This window comes from Catharus ustulatus, chromosome 4 (assembly GCF_009819885.2).
Source record: "Catharus ustulatus isolate bCatUst1 chromosome 4, bCatUst1.pri.v2, whole genome shotgun sequence".
In the NCBI taxonomy this organism is placed as follows: Eukaryota; Metazoa; Chordata; class Aves; order Passeriformes; family Turdidae; genus Catharus; species Catharus ustulatus.
Window position 1 is genome coordinate 63,898,765 of NC_046224.1, and position 19,193 is coordinate 63,917,957.

The 19,193-nt window shown below is 41.8% G+C and overlaps 1 protein-coding gene across 2 annotated transcripts in view; it reads right to left on the reverse strand.

Moving 5' to 3' along the window:
• BORCS5 (BLOC-1 related complex subunit 5) overlaps positions 1-19,193 on the reverse strand; it is an 88,141-nt gene that overhangs the window by 8,613 nt on the left and 60,335 nt on the right. For both annotated transcript variants that reach the window (XM_033058249.1, XM_033058250.1), the window contains one exon: positions 9,836-9,993. In XM_033058249.1, the coding sequence (XP_032914140.1) occupies positions 9,836-9,993 (158 nt within the window). The remainder of the gene's footprint in view (positions 1-9,835; positions 9,994-19,193) is intronic.

Consider the following 19,193-nt stretch of genomic DNA (forward strand, 5'->3'; position numbering starts at 1 on the left):
ACATTTAGTTACAGTCTTCAAGAGCTTGGCCAAACATGCATTTGTCCTGTGTCCTGTCCCAACAATTCCCTCTCTGCTCCTATCCCCTGTGGCTGCCCCTCCAAAATACACAGCTCTTAAGGTGCAATCCTCATTCCAGAAAGTTCTTTTTCTAGAACAGCACTCCGAGAACAAGCAGCCTTTCCTTCACATTGTCAGGTGCTTGACTGGGGTTAAATGAACATCTTCCTGCAGCTGCACACAAACCACATCAGAAAGTGGCAGGCAGGAACATGACTGCATGGAATATTAGTCACGATGTGCTGGTGTGAAAATACTTTTCAATCAACACACTTAAAACTGAAGACAGCTCCTCTTTCTGTACTGCCTGAAAACAAATGTGCTCAATGAATGGCTTTTTTTTCTCTTCCCCTCTCTCTTTGATAATGTCACGCAAAGTCAGCACAATAGATCGCGATGACTTCCTGATGCTGGGAACATCCTCTGTTTCTCCCACTCAGCACACACTGGTAAGTGATAAACTGACTGGGCAGCTCCTGTGCCAGGGTACAGGACACAGATGCCACCTCTTTCTCTTCAGCTTCAGCCCAGAGTATAGCTCTCATGGAGCTGTACCCTTCCTCTGCCCCACTGCCAGGTAAACAACTGTAGTTTGTGTTTAGGTTTTCCTTATCACAGCTAAGATCGAATTCACTGCCTAAATATTCCTTTTGCTCCCTCTGTGATCTGTCATTGCTATAAACAATTGCTAAGGGTTAGTCTGTCTAAGCATTGCACAGATCATGGTCAAATTAGAGAATGAAGCCATTTAACTGTCTCTAGAACTGAATTATAGCAATATTAATAGGTACATTAAAGCCCTTACTCCTAAAGATCTAAATTATACCTATGTTTAGCCCCTTAGTTCTATAGTAGATACATGATAAAATGTATCAAGCTGCTGCACCTGTAGGATCAAGATTTAATTATTCTGGGACGCCTTGGGACACACAAAAGCATTCAAATTCCAAAGAATAAGAAGGTTTATTCTCGAAATAATCTTTTCCACCTTTATGTCAGTCTCTCCCTGCCTATTGTGCTATTTGACAGGATGTGTTTGTCACTCCCACACAGCCTGGCCTCCTCAGCCCACACCTCTCTCCCAGCTCCAACTGGAGCCCTGCCTGCCCGAGAGCCACCAGCATCCCTCTGCCAACTGGCAAGCCCCCAAGATTAAGTTACAGCTGCTATCCCTGACTGGTGCTAAAAAAAGAGTCCCAAAGCTATGACTGAAACAATACCTACCTCTTGCCCAGACCTAATGCACCCAGACTTCCAAGTGTTTAAAAAAGGCAGGGCTCCACAGAGGTGGGAGAAGATGGGCAGCAAAACCTGCCAGCCAGCTCTCCAGTTTGGACAGATCTCCTACCACAGTCCCTGCTCTGTCTTTACTTACATGTCCCTCAACACTACAGATACCAACATCTTTGTCTTTCAAAACAGCTACACTATCTTCACAAAAGCCAAGTGAAACTCAGGGCACTGCAAAGCAGCAGTCACACCATCCTCCTTCAAAGGAGCTGAATAAGCACAAGCTTAGTTCTGCACCTAAGTCCTCAAAACAAACTGAGTTTCCCAGCCTCTCTCTTCTTCAGTGGTTTGGTCTCCTGGCCCATGCTGGCCTGACTAGAAGCCTGACAGTCACAAACCAGCAGGATCACACCGTGAACAGCACCATCTCTCCCCCTGCACAAGATACTGGGTTCAAACTCTGTGTTTGTTGTGGCTGTATCAGGCTTAAATGCACAAGATTCCTGAAAAAGCAAAAAGGAAAAAAAACCCAATAAGCTTTCTAAACTACCATAAAGAAAAGGTCATAGTGATTTCTAGCTCACCGTCTTTGATTAATAAGAAAACCTTTTTAGAGTTTTCATTTGTTGCTTTTGTAAAATGATCCACGTCCATCTAAGAAGTCACCTCTAAAATTTACCATGGCTAAAAAATGTCAAGTTACATCCTGAGCATTAGAAATGCTTCCATACATATTTTAAATAATCAAGTTTATGAAAAATAAATACAAACACCCCAACCAAACAAGATTATTGCACCTGTGTGTGCAATGTTCTCACAAAACCTCTCTTTTGTGGAATACAATTCCACAGTAATTAGTAACACACTCTTGATCTGTCTTCAATTAGCTGTTCCTGGAAAAGAAAAAATATGTATCTGCTACAGATCTATTGCCTAAATGATAACTTGCACAACTCTTATTTCAGGCTACCTAACAGTTCTGTTAGAAAACACAACCTTCAATCTCCTCATTTCCTGATTTTATGCTGCTGACACATTACTTGCCCACAACACTGCTATACCCAGCCACAGCTTGAATGCTACAGAACAGCAATTACAAATGCTATTTACCCTTAGGGGGTTATTTTATAACAAATTTCAGTCTGTACTTTCAACATGTCAGAATGACTAGCTTTAAGCAAGCTGGCTTTCCCATCACAAGCAAGCTTTGATTTGAAAAGAGATGACCACTATCATTAATGAGATGTTTCTCAGAAAACACCACCACCCTCATTTCAGAGTGAAAATAATCAGCATCATCACATTTGCAAGCCATCTGCTATTTATTCTCAGCTTCTCAGATGGGACCTGATAGCTGTAGTTCTTCTTTTCCACATGTCCTACAGAAGTCTTTCAGAAGGGAACGATATTGCTGTGTTTAGTCAGGGTTAGACACACTAGAAGAAAATTATATTTAAGTAGAAAATGTTCTTAAATGTTCTTAAATCTGTTCTCACAGAATGCAAAGGACCTTTAACTATTTCCTACTGTGTGTGAAGGGCTAAAAGGATTATCTAAGATGCTCTCTTTTCTCTGGGGAACTGCAAAGCTGGGTTCACACACTCTGACACATTTTCCCTGCCAGTCCAACACATCTGGGTGCATCAGATCTCCCTCCATGTGCTCTGCACATGCCTTGGATACATGCAACAAGGCTGAAGTGTTAGATGAACATGGACATGAGCCCAGCAGTCAGGATTTGGGGATTTCTGGACACTTGAGAGCCCTGACGAAGCTTTTGCACTTTTCCTGCCAGCCACATTTCTCATATGAAAGTCCAAATCAACTTCCCTTTGCCAGGGAAACTCAAAGGCATGTCAGTTCTAACAAAGTCACTGACAACCTGAAAAACTCCTGAAATATCTATTTGTAGCTCTACATCAGCTCTTCCTTCCATGTTTGAAGAGCACATGAAATGAGCCAACTACACCCCACTGATGTTAAGGGGAGATTCTACTCCTTCATTCCCAGCAGAGAGACTTCCAAGGCTGACTCCACCATACTTCCACAGTGCTGAAGCTCACACATCCCAGCAAACTTCTGGAGGTCACTACATCTGGACAGTAAATTTTTGGCTTCAGGAAAGGCTCAAGGAAATCTTGAGCACTGTAGATTGTTTATAGCCTTCTGAGGCTATAGACTATTGTTCAAAATACAGTAACAAGAGTACAAGCCATCAGAGATCAGTGACTCACACAGAAGTTCAGCATGGCAGTAGTGACAGTTCTGATCTACTCTGAACATTCATTTTTATTGTATTCAGCTGAAGTGGCTTCAAGATTCACAGAAAGCTGAGTATTTTTTCTTTTTTATGTCTACTAATGAACCTCTAGAATCAATTGATCAAATGCAAGAAGGCATTTGATAATTTGTACTACAAATTGGTAGAAAAACTTAAAATTGTAAAGTAAGTAGTTCAGTCTCTGTGTAGCCTTAGGTCAGGCATAAAAAAGAATTAAATTCTATGGACTGGATTAAGCAAAAGGAAAAGCTGTGACCCAAGAATCCTTTCTGACCTTAAAAACTTTTATAAATTCTTTACCATATACTGCTGTTATGTTGGTTTCTTTTACAACTGCTACCTGAGCCTCTTTTTTCAGCTGGAGCTCATCTGATTTGGGATTCAGACAATTTGCAGTGAGTCCCAGCAGCCACTCTTCAAATGTATTATTTGCTGTTCCAGTTAAAAAAAAAAAAAAATTAAAAAGTCTTCTTTTTCATCCAGTTCACTACAGTTTTGGCACAGTTCATACACGTGATTAGAGAGAATTCTACCACAGTACAGTTCAGCATTTTATCCAGGCTTCTAGAGGTAGATGGCACATCCAGTCAGGAGCAATGCCCACATTAATTAATTACAGTAATTTCACGAATACAAGCCGCACCAATTTGACCAAAATTTTGGTGGAAACCCGGAAGTGCGGCTAATATTCCGGGGCGGCTAATCTATTAACAAAATTCTAAAAGCTGCCAACACGGAAGTGAGAGCCCGCGGCAGCCCCAAGCCAAGCTGGAGCCCGGCCGGCCCCGGCAGAGGTGGGAAAGCCTGGCAGAGGCGGGGCCAGCAGTGTGGGGGCGGGCGGCAGAGCCTGAGCCAGCAGGGCGGGGCAGGGGGGCGGCAGAGCCGGGTCAGTAGGGCGGGGGAGCCCGGGAGAACTGGGGCTAGCAGTGCAGGGGAGCATGGCAGAAGCAGGAAGGCCGACGGGTGGGGCTGCCTGGCAGCGGGGGAAGCCCAGCAGAATCGGGGCCAGCAGCGTGGGGGAGCCCGGCGGTGCGGGGGCCTGCAGTGCCGGCCAGGGCGAGGAAACGCGGCGGCGGTGCAGATGGGAGGGGGCGGCCGGCGAGCCTGCCAGCGGCGGCAGTGCCTGGCCCGGTGGCAGGGCGACTACGTTAACGCAGCGGCGACGCGGCCGGCGTGCCTGCCAGCGGCGGCAGTGCCTGGCCCGCCGGCAGGGCGAGTACGTAAACGCAGCGGCGGGGCGGTGCTGACGGGAGAGGGGGGCCAGTGAGCCCGGCGGCGGCTGCAGCACCACCCGGCCGGCCCCGTCAGCAACCATGAGCGGGCTGAGCCTGCCTGGCCCCGCCCCGAGCCAGTAAAGCCCGCTATGCCGCGATCCTGTTACTAATTGGCCAATTTGTGAAAGCTGCGCACGGATTCTCGCGACGAACGAAAGTGCGGCTAATATTCGGGGTGCGGCTTATCTATTGACAAAGACAGCAACATTGTCGAGGCACCGGGGGTGCGGCTTATAATCCGTGCGGCTTGTATTCGTGAAACTACTGTAATAGTAAATCATATGTTTCATACCTCAGAGCAGTGTTGCAATAATGGCTAATACATGTTCTCATGTAGAGGCATTCATGCCCTAGTGGCACAGAAACATTTAGGAAACCTTACCCTTCATAAAAAGCAAGATGGATAGATTACTTGCACTAAGGCTTTGTAATGCTTTCAACATGAAGTCATCTCTGCAGATTGCATCTGATTATTACCACAGTGCTAATTATGGAGCTGCTAACACAAGGTCCACCCTTCTCCCTCAAGTCTACCAACCACCATCTTGAAGTCATCAGTGCAACTCCAAATATTTGCAAGTAAGGCTGGCTAACCTGTCTAAAGTGAAGATTAAACTGCTGAAAAGCTTCTAGCCAATATTCCTGGCATCTCCACACCCCATCCCAATTCTCACTTAAGGACAGAGTTGACACCTTGAAAATTTCAATTCAATTTCAAAACAAGAGGTAATAGTTAAGAATGAAAGCTTGTAAATTGACTTTTCCTATAACAACACAATCCTTCAGGAAGGGAAAAAGCCATTTTTAATCTACATTAATGCCAAACTGATTTAGAAAGAGAAATCATATTTTCTGTCTTCATTTGACTAAGCCAAACAAGCAAAGCTTTTCCAGTTTCCTCCCAAAGGTGCTCCACTACCCACACATCCTTACAGTTCTTTTCTTGTGTTATGAACTCTCCTTCCTTGAGCATTGAGAGCTGCAGACTGTGTCAGATGAGATCCCTCAGCTTTGTGCAAGACAATCAGCATACTCTCATTTCTCCTGGAAATACAAACTGTCATACACCCCAGGCTGATACTTGCTTTCTTCCTATCCCAAATCCCTTTCATGCCCAAATCCACCATCAAGTCTGCTAGCTCTGTAATGAAATCTAGCACTTCTTACTCCTATTTGAGAAGTTCTACACTGTTGGGGCAGGGGGTTGTTGGAGGTTTTTTCCACCTGGGAAAACAAGGCTGGAATAAGAAATCCAGTTTCCTAGTTTAAGCAAGCTGTGAGAAGGAACTGAATTATATTCCTTCTGGTACCTGATGATCATAAACTCCAAGCAGTAATCCCAAAGTGTTACTAAAAGGCTTTGCATGCTAGACTTGGGATGTTCAGTGACAGTTTATTAAGCACCTAAGCTCTGTAATAATACAAACCTTTCTGACTGCTAGATGCTTGGACAACTTTAATTTTCTTCCTTGGAAATTCAGTTGTGCAAAGGATTCCCATTTAGATCTTTCCTCAAAAGGCCATAAAGCACAAGAGAAGGGAACGTTCTGGAACTGATTACACACATATATTCCAGGAGCAAGGGACTGGTCTTTTTACAGACACCAGGAAAAGCAGTGCATGTCAGCAAAACAGATTTCAGACTGTCACCAGTGCAAATAATCTTTCCTCTTCCTTTATAACTGCTAGATCCCTTCATAAAGTTCATGTACAACAGAGCACTGGCCATCTGCCTCAGGCATACACTGCTAGACATTAATTCTCTATATTAAAATAAAGATTGTGAAGCCTTTTCAGGAGCATTTTAACATTTTGGTGCTGGCTGGTTAAGACACAACCCCACCACTTAGGTATTTCATGCTACTTGCACAGAAGACTGGAGAAAAATGAGCAAGATCAACTGAAGTTCATGAAGATTAACATGTTTCCAGCTTAATAATCCTGTGCACTTATTTCTGCATGATGGTACCTGTTGAGATTCCAGTCTTTATAAACAACACTTCATTGCTGATGAGAGGAGAAATAAAGAGTTGGATAGATTGCCACAGTCCTCATCCATCAACTTCCAAGATAACAAAGACTAAATTTAAGGTATTGGTTTCTTAGAGAACACAATGTTCCCTAGTTTTTTTCTAAAGGGCAGTGTGGCATTAAATCCCTTGAAAATACAAGTGGCACTTCAACCGAGGTTCTTCCCCTTTTCAGAAATATTATAGCACAAGGAATTCTCAGGCCCCTTACCCTGGATTTGAGGCATTGGTAATTTAAGTCTGTGAACCAAAAGGCTCAATTTTGCTTGCAAGCTAACACAGCCCCATCTAGAACATCTTTATATGTTGTGTCAAAATTAAAATACATCTCCATATTCACTTCTGTCAGGCTTCTTTTAACAGGTTTACTTTTGATTCCCTAAGTCCTTCCCTTTAATGGGCTGAAAGGCAACTTCATGGGCCAGTCCATATGGGCTTTAAAGCAATGGCCTGAAGCTGAAGATGCATTTTGGACTTAGGCCATTCATCTTTTGCTGGCTTAATTCAGTTTAGTCAGAAGGTTCATCACTCTCAGGGTATGTCTACTGAAAAGAAGATTTCACAAACAGTCTTGGAAATTCAGGTCTGAAACCACCAAAAGGGAAACCTTAACTAAGAAGAATGGCAATAAACAAGTAGGGTTTTTTTTTCTTTAGCTCATTGTCTTTCCTATTCAGAACCATTGTAATTCAGACTGTGTGCTGATTTGCAAACCACCACAGTCAATTCTGAGTTATTGAGGACCAATTAATTTACAGCAGTACTTCTGAGTTTTGACAGAATCCAGGAAACTTCTTTCCTGGTGACACAGACAATGAACAAAAGATATTTGCTCTGGGACATTTTGTCAAGGAAAAACTAAAAAAAGTCCTGGCTGCAAGCAGTGTGAGTGTAGCATATTATACAGCAGAACTACTGCTGCAGCTAGCATCTGAGAAGTGAACATACCTCAGACAAATGGTAGGAAATCAGAGACTGAAACTCACCAACATTTTGTAAGAAGTTAAAATCATCAGTCACTTGACAAGTCTATTATCAGAAGAAAAACACTTCAGTACTAACACTGCTAAAGAAAGGGAAAGGGAAATACTGGCTACCAAAATGAGGATAAAAGAATTTACTGTCTCAGCTTGTGCACACATTCTGCTTTTCACAATACATTTGATTTTCTCTCTCATTTTTATGCTTTACTAAGGGTCAAAGCTTTGTGCACATAGCAAAACTAAATCATTGCTGACAAATCAGTGAAGCCAAAGGCGATTTCCTTTGTCTACACTTGTAAGGAGAGACATCCCCTGCTCTGGTTCAGCTGCACCCCGTGTTGTCGACAACTGTCAGCAGCGGTTCAATTTAGTGCATCAAGGAGAGCCCAAACAATTTGGAAAGAATTATTTAAGCCAAGTGGGTCCCACCCAGATCCTCCAGAACACACATGCAGAACATCCAAAGCAAGAAAAACATTTCAAAATTATTAGGAAAATGAACAGTAAAAACCCACCAGATCTGGCAGAGGGACTGAAAGCATCTGAAGTTACTTACAAGTTGTGACCAAAAAAAACTGAACCACAGCTGATTTGTTAGTTCTCTGACTTACAGAATTCCCCATTTTTCCATCACTTTGTCAGAGGAGGCTGTTATAAAGAAGCTAGTGAGAATATCAGTATCATCATTTAGTTTATTTTAGATGAAAGACAGTCACAAGCCTTATAAACTGGAAGAAAACCACCGTAGCTAGTTTGAAAGGGACTCTGCCACTTGCCCTACAGAAGGCAAACCCAATTATTGAAGATTGCAGTGCTGGTGTTTACCATGACTTTAAATCATGTCACTATTCCCTCTCACACTTTAACAGCCAAAAGAATTACAATCTGCTTGGATTAATGCAGTGCACTGTCATTAGGCTGGCAATTAAATTCCATTTCTGAGTTTGTGTGATCTGAGTCACCAACATCTGCAAATATCTTTACATCTTGTGTAATAGCTGGCCTCAGATCTTGATACACTGAAGTAAAAAGGCCTTTTTAATGCTTCCCACATAATTTTGGACTTACAACTTCATGATGACAGCAGCTTCTCAAAACAGCCCATTAATCAAATTTATTACCCAGTTTGTCATGTGGGATTTTCTTAACTCTAAGCCAATGGAGCAACAACAAATCAAGGTCAGTGTTTATAGTGCGTGAATAAAAATTAACCACATGCTCAAAAACACTTTTTTGACTCTGAAAAGGTATTTGGTCTCAAGGACTTTTGACATTCGTAGAATTCACCAGCTCTTCTACACATCTGGGAGTATCTGAGAAAACACCTCAAGAACATTTCTCTGTCATGCCAGTCTGTCTTGATTTAAAAAAAAAAATTATCTGGCAGCCATTCCACTGCTTCCAACATCAGTAGTCACACATGAGAGAGACAATCCCATTGCAGGATGCTCATCCCAGGAACTATTTCAATCTCAAACAGTATCATTCAATATTTAAACAGATTAGTGATTTCCAAATGATGGTTTAGAGGTGAAAGCAGCAGCACAGGAGCCCTTTTTGCCACAGAGGTCAGAAATGAGATGACATGCTACAGGCTTTGAAAACAAACTAGCTCTACAAATCCACTGAAGTACTACCTTCTCCAGCCATAGAAGATGATAACTGTTTCCTTCCTTAAATTAGAGCCTAACCATGGGGCATAATAAAATGCATGCTACAGAGACCTAAATAAGGAATGCTGCCTTAAAAGCTTCAGAAATCTTTCACTTCTTCAAGAGCTGCTTGCCGCACTTGTGATTCCAGAGGAGCAGCCGCTGTTTGCAGCCAGGCCTCCTCGGGGACAGCCCACAAACACAGGAGCTGCCAGGAGCCACAGTGACAGCCTGGGGACCTGGCTTGGAGGGCACAGCCACAAGGCTCCTCTGCCCTGCACAAGCTGCTGCCCCAGGGCCCCCCCAGCCCTTCCCCATCCCGCACCTCCTTGATGCGCTTCACCAGCGCGTTCTGGTCGAAGGCCACGGCCTCAGCGCACTGGTGCAGGTGCTCCTGGTACCGCAGGCACAGCTGCAGCACCTGCTGCGGGTCCAGCTTCTCCAGCTTGGCGTTGGTCGGGGATGTCTGCCCACTGAGGAGTCCTGCAGAGCAAATGGAGGCCCACAGTTAATCTGACTGTTCGGACTATTAGTTCAGCTGCAGACAGCAGAACAAACGCAGCAGACAAGATTTATGAGGGGTGATGAAAAGCTAATTCAGAATCATTTAAGGATGTTTCGGATTTACAGTAGTTCATAGAACAGTTTGCCATAGAGCTTGGCCTTCCCTGACAGAACCTAAACAGACTCTAAATGCAGGTCCATAACACACATCTCCTCGGTGTTCAGCAATATGCAAGTCCTGTTTTTTCTCCTCCACAAGCAACTCTAAACTGTGAAGAATGAGCCCTCTCCTCATTTATGTATGCCAGAACAGGAAGGAGTTGAAATCTACATTCCCAGAAGGGCACTGGAGTCATACTATTTTCACCAGACTCACACTACCAAGACCAGAGCTCTAAAAATTCACTGGTCCCCCAAAATAAACCCAAGTAAACAAATGGCCCACTTTAAGTTAAATTATTAGGGGCGAAATATCTGCATTTTGCCTTTTTTTAAACTTCAGAACCCTTTTCCCCCCTAAGGCTTTTCTTTAGACTCTCAAAGACCAGCAATATACCTCATTTTGTTTCTTTAATATGGAATTAAGATCCCTACCTACGTTCATGACCAGATTTCACAAAAAGCTCACCAAAAAAAAGGACATTGGACTTAAAAGTGCAAAATTGCCTAGAGAAATTTCTCCTGCCCATTGTTTGTTGCCTACATAGTGGAACTTGAGAATGCTGAGGTGAAGCATGTGTGTGCCACACTGACCGCCTTCCCCACAGCAGCTGGAAAAAATGACACTCAGCTCTCAGACATCCTTTTTTTGCTATTTCATTTACTTACATTCATGTCATTTTCCTTCAGCATTAGCACAACTTTTTTCTTGTTGGGACACCATCTGTGACAAACTGCACATACACACAGTATGCTTTTCCCAAAACATCCATCAAGCTATGTAAACTGAATTCAGTGACTGCACGCATGTGCCCTCTGGGACTCTCATTTTACAGACAGGAAAAGACATTAAAACAGCAAATGTAAGCAAGTATCACACTAAGCAATTAAAAAGTAATAAATGCCAGTTATTTGGATTGGAAAAGCTCTTCTTCTAAGAATGTACCTCAGTGGAAAATGGAAAGTATTTTGAATGGCCCCCATCCCTATTGGAAGCTACAACTGGTGACATCGAGTTCTTGCTAAAGCACAAGAACAAGATAGAAACCAAGCAGCAAGTCAGAAGTATCTTATGAATATAAGCAAGACAAACCTTTTTGAAAACACTGCAGACCAAAATGAAAATAAAACTAGGACAGTAACTTCATCAAATATCAAGAAGAAGCAGGTTTATATTTCATCAACACTCAACATCTCATTCACTCAGGATGCTTTCAATTGCTCTCAACACAAAAACCTCATCATAAAATTTTTTTTTAAAATGTGATTTTGTTTTACTGATTTGTCCACTACAATTGTGTTTCTTCAGTCAAGAGGTCAGGAAAGGAAATAAACCATTTAGTCTCAAAACCCTGTATTAGCAACAGTCAAATTATTTTTTATGTTTTGGAGGGAATAATCTCAAATAAAATCTCAGATTCATCAGTATCATTTGCAGATCTTTCAAATCTACTTTCAGGTAAAGTATGAAACAGTGACAGGAACAAACCCATTGAAGGAAATAAGGCTTTGTAAAAATTGTTTATGTTTCATGTTCTAGTGCTTCCTCAGCTCATGAATTGTGATCTTTTACAATATTATCTTGTCAGGATGAATGTTCAAATAATGTTGTCAACTTTTAATATGCTGAATGTTCACACAGGAATGAAGAGTTCACCATACACCTGAGGCACTTATCCTGTCTCTGTACTGATCAAATACATGATGCTATCAGCCAACTAATTTTCTTTTATTACTAATCTCTCACCAACTTCAAGAGGAAAAAGAAAATTAGACACTGTTTAAGAGATTTAATTAATATTAAGTATGTACTTTGGCCAACTTATGCTGCTTATGAGAATTTTGAAGTGGAACAGGCCAAGGACTGTAAAATGAGCTAATAAAGAACATGCTACTTAAACTCATGTACTTACAGCCTTGTACAGGTTACATAATGCTAAAAGAAAAATTAATAAACCTGAGCCTCTCATTTCCTACCCAGAAAAACACAAACTCCAGTGAAGGGAGACATTCTCTATTCAGCTGGAATTACTTCATAAGAAGGCAGAGGGGAAATACAATCCAGTACAAATGTTTGGACTAGGGATAAAAAACAAACATCATACGCTGCTTAAAGATAGACTATGGTATTATTCTGGGTGATGCAGCAGGGAGAAACCAAAGGAATTAGCTTCTCCAAAGACCTCTGGGATAATGCTGACAATGTCAAAGAATAATTTAGCTTATTTTCCACTCGCAAGAAAGGAAAGAGTTCAGTAAACAACAGCCCAAAAAGGCCATGCAGCCTGGCAAGAACTCCCATTGTCAGAAGGTCAATACACCATTTTTTGCTGCTCAGTGAAACCACTTACCAACCAATTTTTTACTAACATTCCTCTTCTCTGCCCTACTCAGGTGAGACCCCATCTGGAGCACTACATCCAGCTCTGGGGTCCCAATACAAGAAAGACATGGATCTGCTGGAGTGAGGCCACAGGAGGGCCACAAAAATGGTCAGAAGGTTGGAACACCTCTCCTGTGAGAAAAGACAGAGAGCTGGCGGTTGTGCAGCCTGAAAAACAGAAACCTCCAGGGAAACTTTATCATAGCCTTTCAATATTTAAAGGGGCTTGTGAAAAAGACAAAGAGAATTTTTACAGGGGCCTTTAGGTGACATGACAAGGGACAATAGTTTTAAACCAGAAGAAATTTGAATTGGACATAAGGAAGACATGTTTACAATGAGGGTGGTGGGAAGTTGGATGTCCCATCCTTGAAAGTGTTCAAGGTAAGATTGCATGGAGATCTGAGAACCTCATCTAGTAAGGTATGAAAGATGTCTCAGCCCATGACAGGATGGCTGGACTAGATCATCTTCAAAGGTCCCTCCCAACCAAAACAATTCTATGATTTAATTAATTTGCTGCATTGTATTTTTTAGCAATTCTTGTTTATATTAGTATGATGTATTAGTAAAAATCCCTCCTCTTGAAAATCGTTGCTTCCTTCTTAAAGCCTTGCCCCACATTTTGATATCTCCACTGAACAGGGCCATCCCTCAGTGACTGCCCTACATGTGGTTGTAAGAGGATATGAGATCACATCTGTTGCAATAACATATTTATTAGGTCACTCTTACACGTGCCAAAAAGGGGAGAGACAGAGGTCACTGAGTGGTTCAGGCTCGCTCCTGAAACATCCACAACTTGAACCTGGCCACCAGCACATCTCAAAGCAATCAACCACTGGGGTACTATCCCTTCTGCACTGAGGAAATGGTGTTCCTGTGATTTATTCTGTGGGATTATTACTCCCCAGCCCCACAAGAGCACAGTTCTGCTCTTAAAAGAAAAGTAAACAGCATCGAGACCTTTCATATCTTATTAAACTGAATACTCATTTTTCAAGCTGCTGGTTCTCTTCCAGAGAAGGATGCACACCAGGAATCCTCTGTGCAGGGTCTGGAGCCTTGGGAAGAGGCTGCTTGGCACATGAGGGATACAACACACCCCGGCATGACGAGGGAGGGCTGCACTGGGGGTGTCATGGCTGGGGAAAACAGGAACAGAGAACGGGAGAGGGCCTCCTGCACAGCTCCAATGCATGGACCAGAAGGGTTTGGCAAGTGCCAAACATTGCACAGTCCTGGCTATCCAATTGCACCATAAAACAAGGACGACCACAGACCACCTCTGTGCCTGCCGTGATGATGAGACGTCAAATCTCCCACCTACTCGGACACGTCTGGTCAGTAAACAGCATGACCAGGAGGTGACAAACAGCAGCTGGGACAAAGAAAGAGTCACATTTCTAACACACAATGGTGCTTCAGAAAAAAAACGGCTCAGTACATCAAGTATGTCGTGCACAGAGAAATATCATATATCACTACAAGGCTAGCTGACCCACAGACTTGACAAATCTGTAATTGTTTCCATATTCCTTGGCAAAGCAGGAGCATGTTAAAACCATTTTCCTCCTACTTAGTCATCTCCTTGCTGGTTCCAGGTCAACATACACGTCCAACAAATCATATCCTACTGAGCAGAAGAAAGCTGTTAGTTTAAAAAGCATTTTTATGACTAGAAGTGAAGCTCTTGAAAGAAAGCTTTTCACGCTATACTGATTCTACACACATACAGAACACAGTACCCCACCATAGTTATGTTCTGCTGCTTTAGTGGGTAATCCCAATAACCCCATCAGTGCTTTCCAACCAGAAAACCATTAATGTTTCTTTTTGACTTTTGTACGTCTACTTGTCAATCCCCTTTTCAACCAGTTACAGCAGGCATTACACAAAGAAAACCAATAGGTTGTTAATTTATTATTACAGACAGCAAAGCATATGATGTTCTGAGGTCTTACTACTAATTCTAAGGCCAGAAAGAGTTGCTGTCATGAGATAACCAATCTTTCTGTAGAATATAAGAGAGGACTTGAGAAGTTACATCTTCCTAAATGAGACCAGAAATCTACCTTGCCCAGAATACTGCTTCCAACATCTAACAACAGTGGACATTTAGAAAAAAAAAATCTTTATCTTGTGATAATAACTATGACGCTTATTAACACAGTGTGAAAAAACCCCTTCTCACTTGTTTTATGCTCTGTAGTTGTACTGTGACACAACAGAAGTCTGAAGAGGTTGTACTTCATTCCAATATCTTTCCATGCTCAAAAACCCCGCTGGATCAGTCTCCTCTCCCACATATAACCTAATTTCTTAGATTATCTCTGCAATACCTTCAAATGCCTCTAACCTTACTTCCCTCTTTAAAAGCCAAGTCAAATCTTCTCCAGAGTATATTGGTCACACTTCTAAAAATGCAGGTTTTTTTATAACTGCTACCCCTTTGCAGGGCCTGCTAATCAACAACACCCTGTTAAAAGAGTGTGCATTACAGTGTATTGCATGTGTCATCACCTCTTCCCCCAAGACCAAGGTTAAATAAAGCACCAGATTCCACACCATGGTTAGCAATGGCTTGTCAGCTTTACAGAGGCATTCCTGATGCTGGTACTTGGTTTTGGAAGTTTATTACAATGGGCATTACCATTTTTTTTCTAAAACCTCTTCTGTGAACACTTCTCATTCATCCTTGTAAAGAATGATACTTTTCTGAGTCTTCTCTGAAGACAATTCCCCGGATTCTCCACAGCAAGCTTCTAGAGAACCTAAAAATCTTTTATTAAGTACATACAAGTAGAAAATGGTTTTCCTTCAAGCTATTTTGAAGGAAATTTCTGCTCTGCTTTTCTGATTAATTCCTATGTAATACACTACAGTTTTTAACCTTTCACTCTCCAAACACAAGTTTCTTTTTTGCCTGGGTTTGGGATGGGTTTTTTTTTTGTTTTGGAGTGTGGGTATCTTTTTGCCTACAGATCCCCTCACACTGCTTTTCCTTCTACCATTCTTCAAACACACCTGCACTGCCTGAAACGTAATTCAGCCATTCCCTCTTCTCTTGGTAACATCATTTTTTTATGACAGTTCTCTTCATAAAATTAATCCAAAACAGCAAAATTTTTCAGCTCTGCTATTCCACATGAATTCGAATAGATTACAATTACCACAGTATATAATAACAATGTAGTATATACAGTAATTTCATTTATTATCCTTAAGGCAACATTAGTTTCAGCTCAAAAAGAACTAGTGTTTTTTCAAGTCTCCAGGAATTTTTCTGTATTCCAAGAGTATTTAAAAACTATCAACCCCACAACTTGCTTCATCAAGCATTTCTAAAGCTCTTAGGTAGAAGCTACCAGTCTGGTCAGCTTCTTAAATAAAGTCTGGCCTATTATCATTGTCTTCCTTGTTGCTATTTGCATGGGAAGATTGTTTTGCCAGCACCTTCAAGATTTCTAAGTGCCAAAAAAAGATCCATACAAGAAACAGATGAAATTACATCCCTAAAGACCGAGTCTTGTTTCTTGGCTGTTGCTGCTTGCACATGTTTGGAGGCAGCAACTCGTTAATAGCTGAAATAGAGAGCTCATTTCCATATATTCTCCATGCAAGAGCACTTCAATATCACCTAGTGAAAAGAAAGAATTCTGCACACCTACGTGCCACAGAATAAAAGTTACTAAAATATTTGAATACAGATATGGTAATTGGATTTACACAATTCTTACTGACTAAATGCTTTGAATTCTAATTGTGTACTTCCTCCCTCGTTCTTGAAAACCAAGAAAAGACTAAATTTTTCAGCAAAGCTTGAACAGTCAAAATAACTCTTCTGAAGGTTGTTTCGGTGTTGTTGTGGGGGTTTTGATGGTTTACTTTTGGTTGGTTGAAGAAGGTTTTGTCTGTGTGTTGTTAATAACACCTGAGTTAGGAGACATCAACATTTATACAATCAAATTTGAAAATTCAGGCCACCCTTGAGAAAAAGGCAATTAGTAAAAGTCAATCCTAGAGAAAATTAAAAATTAAATACAAATAAAAATCACTACTATTCACCCAGAAACCTTTAAGCTGAAATGTGGATGACCACATTACTAAGAGCAGTTAATTTTCTAAAAATCTCACTGAAAAAACACCTTGTACTAAAATGCATATTCACTCCAAAACAAAAGTTGGCTTTGTCGCCTGTGTATATTTTCAATTCCTTTGAACTTTAGTGGGGAAGCACAATGACTGTAGGCAAACTGAATAGCTATTGTGTGAGCAAAGAACACATTTGTATGGTTGCAAGGAATGTTGGCTGTAGCAGCAGATTTTCCCTCTACTTTGGAGTCAGTACCATGTGAGCATTTACTTCTGCATGGGTGACAGATGGGCTGAGGACTCTCCTCTTGTCATATCGTTTAAGAGGAAACTTTTCTGACCACAGAGCTCAAATATGCTCTCTGTGTGAATTCCCCACCTGGGTCTCCTAACACTCTTTAAGTTACAGCCCGCAAGACATTAGTCATTGAGATACATAAATCACCTCCCAGTTTGTTCCTCCACCATGTGTCTTAGAAAACAAACATTAAGAGGATTCAGGACATTTAGGCTTCTATAAAAATGCAGCCAGCTACAATTCTAAGACAACCCCCCACAATGTTACACATTTCCACTTTCCACCTACTGAGGTGGAAAGTAACGTGCACACAGATTTTTGCACCACTGAAGTTTGCAGCTTCTCTCACATGATGACTTTTGCTCCATCTATGGCTCTGTATGAGCCATACAGCAGTTGGCACCATGGAGCCAGATCATGACCAGGACTTTGAAGACTGCTGAAAGACACAAATGTCTCTCAGTGATGCAAAAAATGCCTAAATGAAACCTTCAGTTTTAAAAGACGTGAAACTGAAAGAAATCAGAAATGCTGCCTCATTTAGATTGTTAGGAACCTGAATGTCCAAAAGGAGAAAACAGTGCAACATCTGCAGGTGCTGAGATTTCAGTCTGGAGTCACTTAAGGTGTGAAGAAAGCACACAGGAGCACTTTGTCAACTAAAAGTGCCAAGATCCTACTTAGTCCATCTCCCCACTAACTTTTCACTTCTAGAGTACAGTAACAATATGGAAAAGAAGTGGTTTTGACTACACAGTTCCAGTATCACAGGGCCAACTTCCTGCAACAGACTTCAAAGCACAAAAATAGACACAAAGGTGGGAAAAAAGGCAGGGTTATTCACAGGGAAGTGAGAGACAATGCTCTTGTGCTATGCAATAAACTGTATTTGCTTTGCAACACCTTTTTTCTTGAAAACGCACCAAGAGAGACGCAAGGAGCACCTTTACCTGATATGTGATATCCACGGGCTACAGCTGACCCTGTTATTGTAAGTACTCTGCAAACCCAAAAGCCACAAGACTAACATCATCTTAAAAGATGAGGAACTGAGGCACCAAGAGATTAGATGATTTATCTGAGACCGCATGGAAGCTGCTGTCCCTTGGCCTGATGACTTCAGCGCCAGAACATCCCTCCCCTTCTCTGGCCCTCAAATACCAAAGGCCAGCGGGACAGGCAGCACAGGAGTCTCATTTCCTACAGCACCACAAGGGCTGAGCACTGAGCACTGACAGCCTCTCCCACACAGATTCCCAGATATCTACTAAAGGTTCATAAAAGCCAGAGCCAAAGCAACAGCTTCTTCCGATTCCCCAATTCGTGCTCCATGGGAAGGAAGATCCAAGTCCCACTCCCCCCATCACGTGCCTCGCCACAGCTCTTGCACAGAAAATTATTATTCACTCCACTAATACCACAGACAACGAATCCTGTGGTTTTCTGTTCTCTGGGGTAGCAAAAGGAATCAGAGCACCACAACATCAAATACCAGAGCTAGTCCCAGGAGAAGGGGAAGGAGAGGACAGAGGGGAACTTCTCTGTTTTAGCAACAGCAAGAAGTCATTTCAATTATTTTATGCATACAAAGCCTTGAGTCCCAACTTCACCTGTCTACCCATCATCCTTAAAATAATGGAACCTCAACTACTTTTTGTATCTCTCTCTCACTGCAAAGTTTTCTAGGCTCTAGATGGAAGAGAAATAGGACAGTAGGATGAAATAAACTCAATTTCTTTTAAATATTTTTTTTAAGTCTACAAGTTAAAACCCATGCAACTGATTCTATTACTAGTATTAAAGATAAGCCTCACAGTAATCTTTATTTTATTTTAGGCAGAAGTGCATGGGTATTCATCCACATGACACAGCCCACACCAGCAGAAAAAAAACCAAAAAAACAAAATACAAGTATTTTGTGGCTTAGAGAAAAGGTGACATCTAAAATCACTTCTAAGCACAAGGGTACCCCCGTGAAGCTGGAGTATATTTGCTATTCCACAATAACCAGCCTGTGTACACACACTAATCCCAGATAAACAGGGGGACACTGTGCTCCTTATACCAAGAGCCCAGAACTCTGGAGAAAATTAACAGACAGCAGTGTCAGTTTACTCTTGGGCATTTTCTTCAGTTCAGATGTAAATCTGAGAGTCTTGCTTGCAATTTTATTTTCACAGCAGAGCATGGAGCAAGACTGATCAACTAAAAGGTTCAGCAAGTCCAAGATTTCAGTTCTTTTCC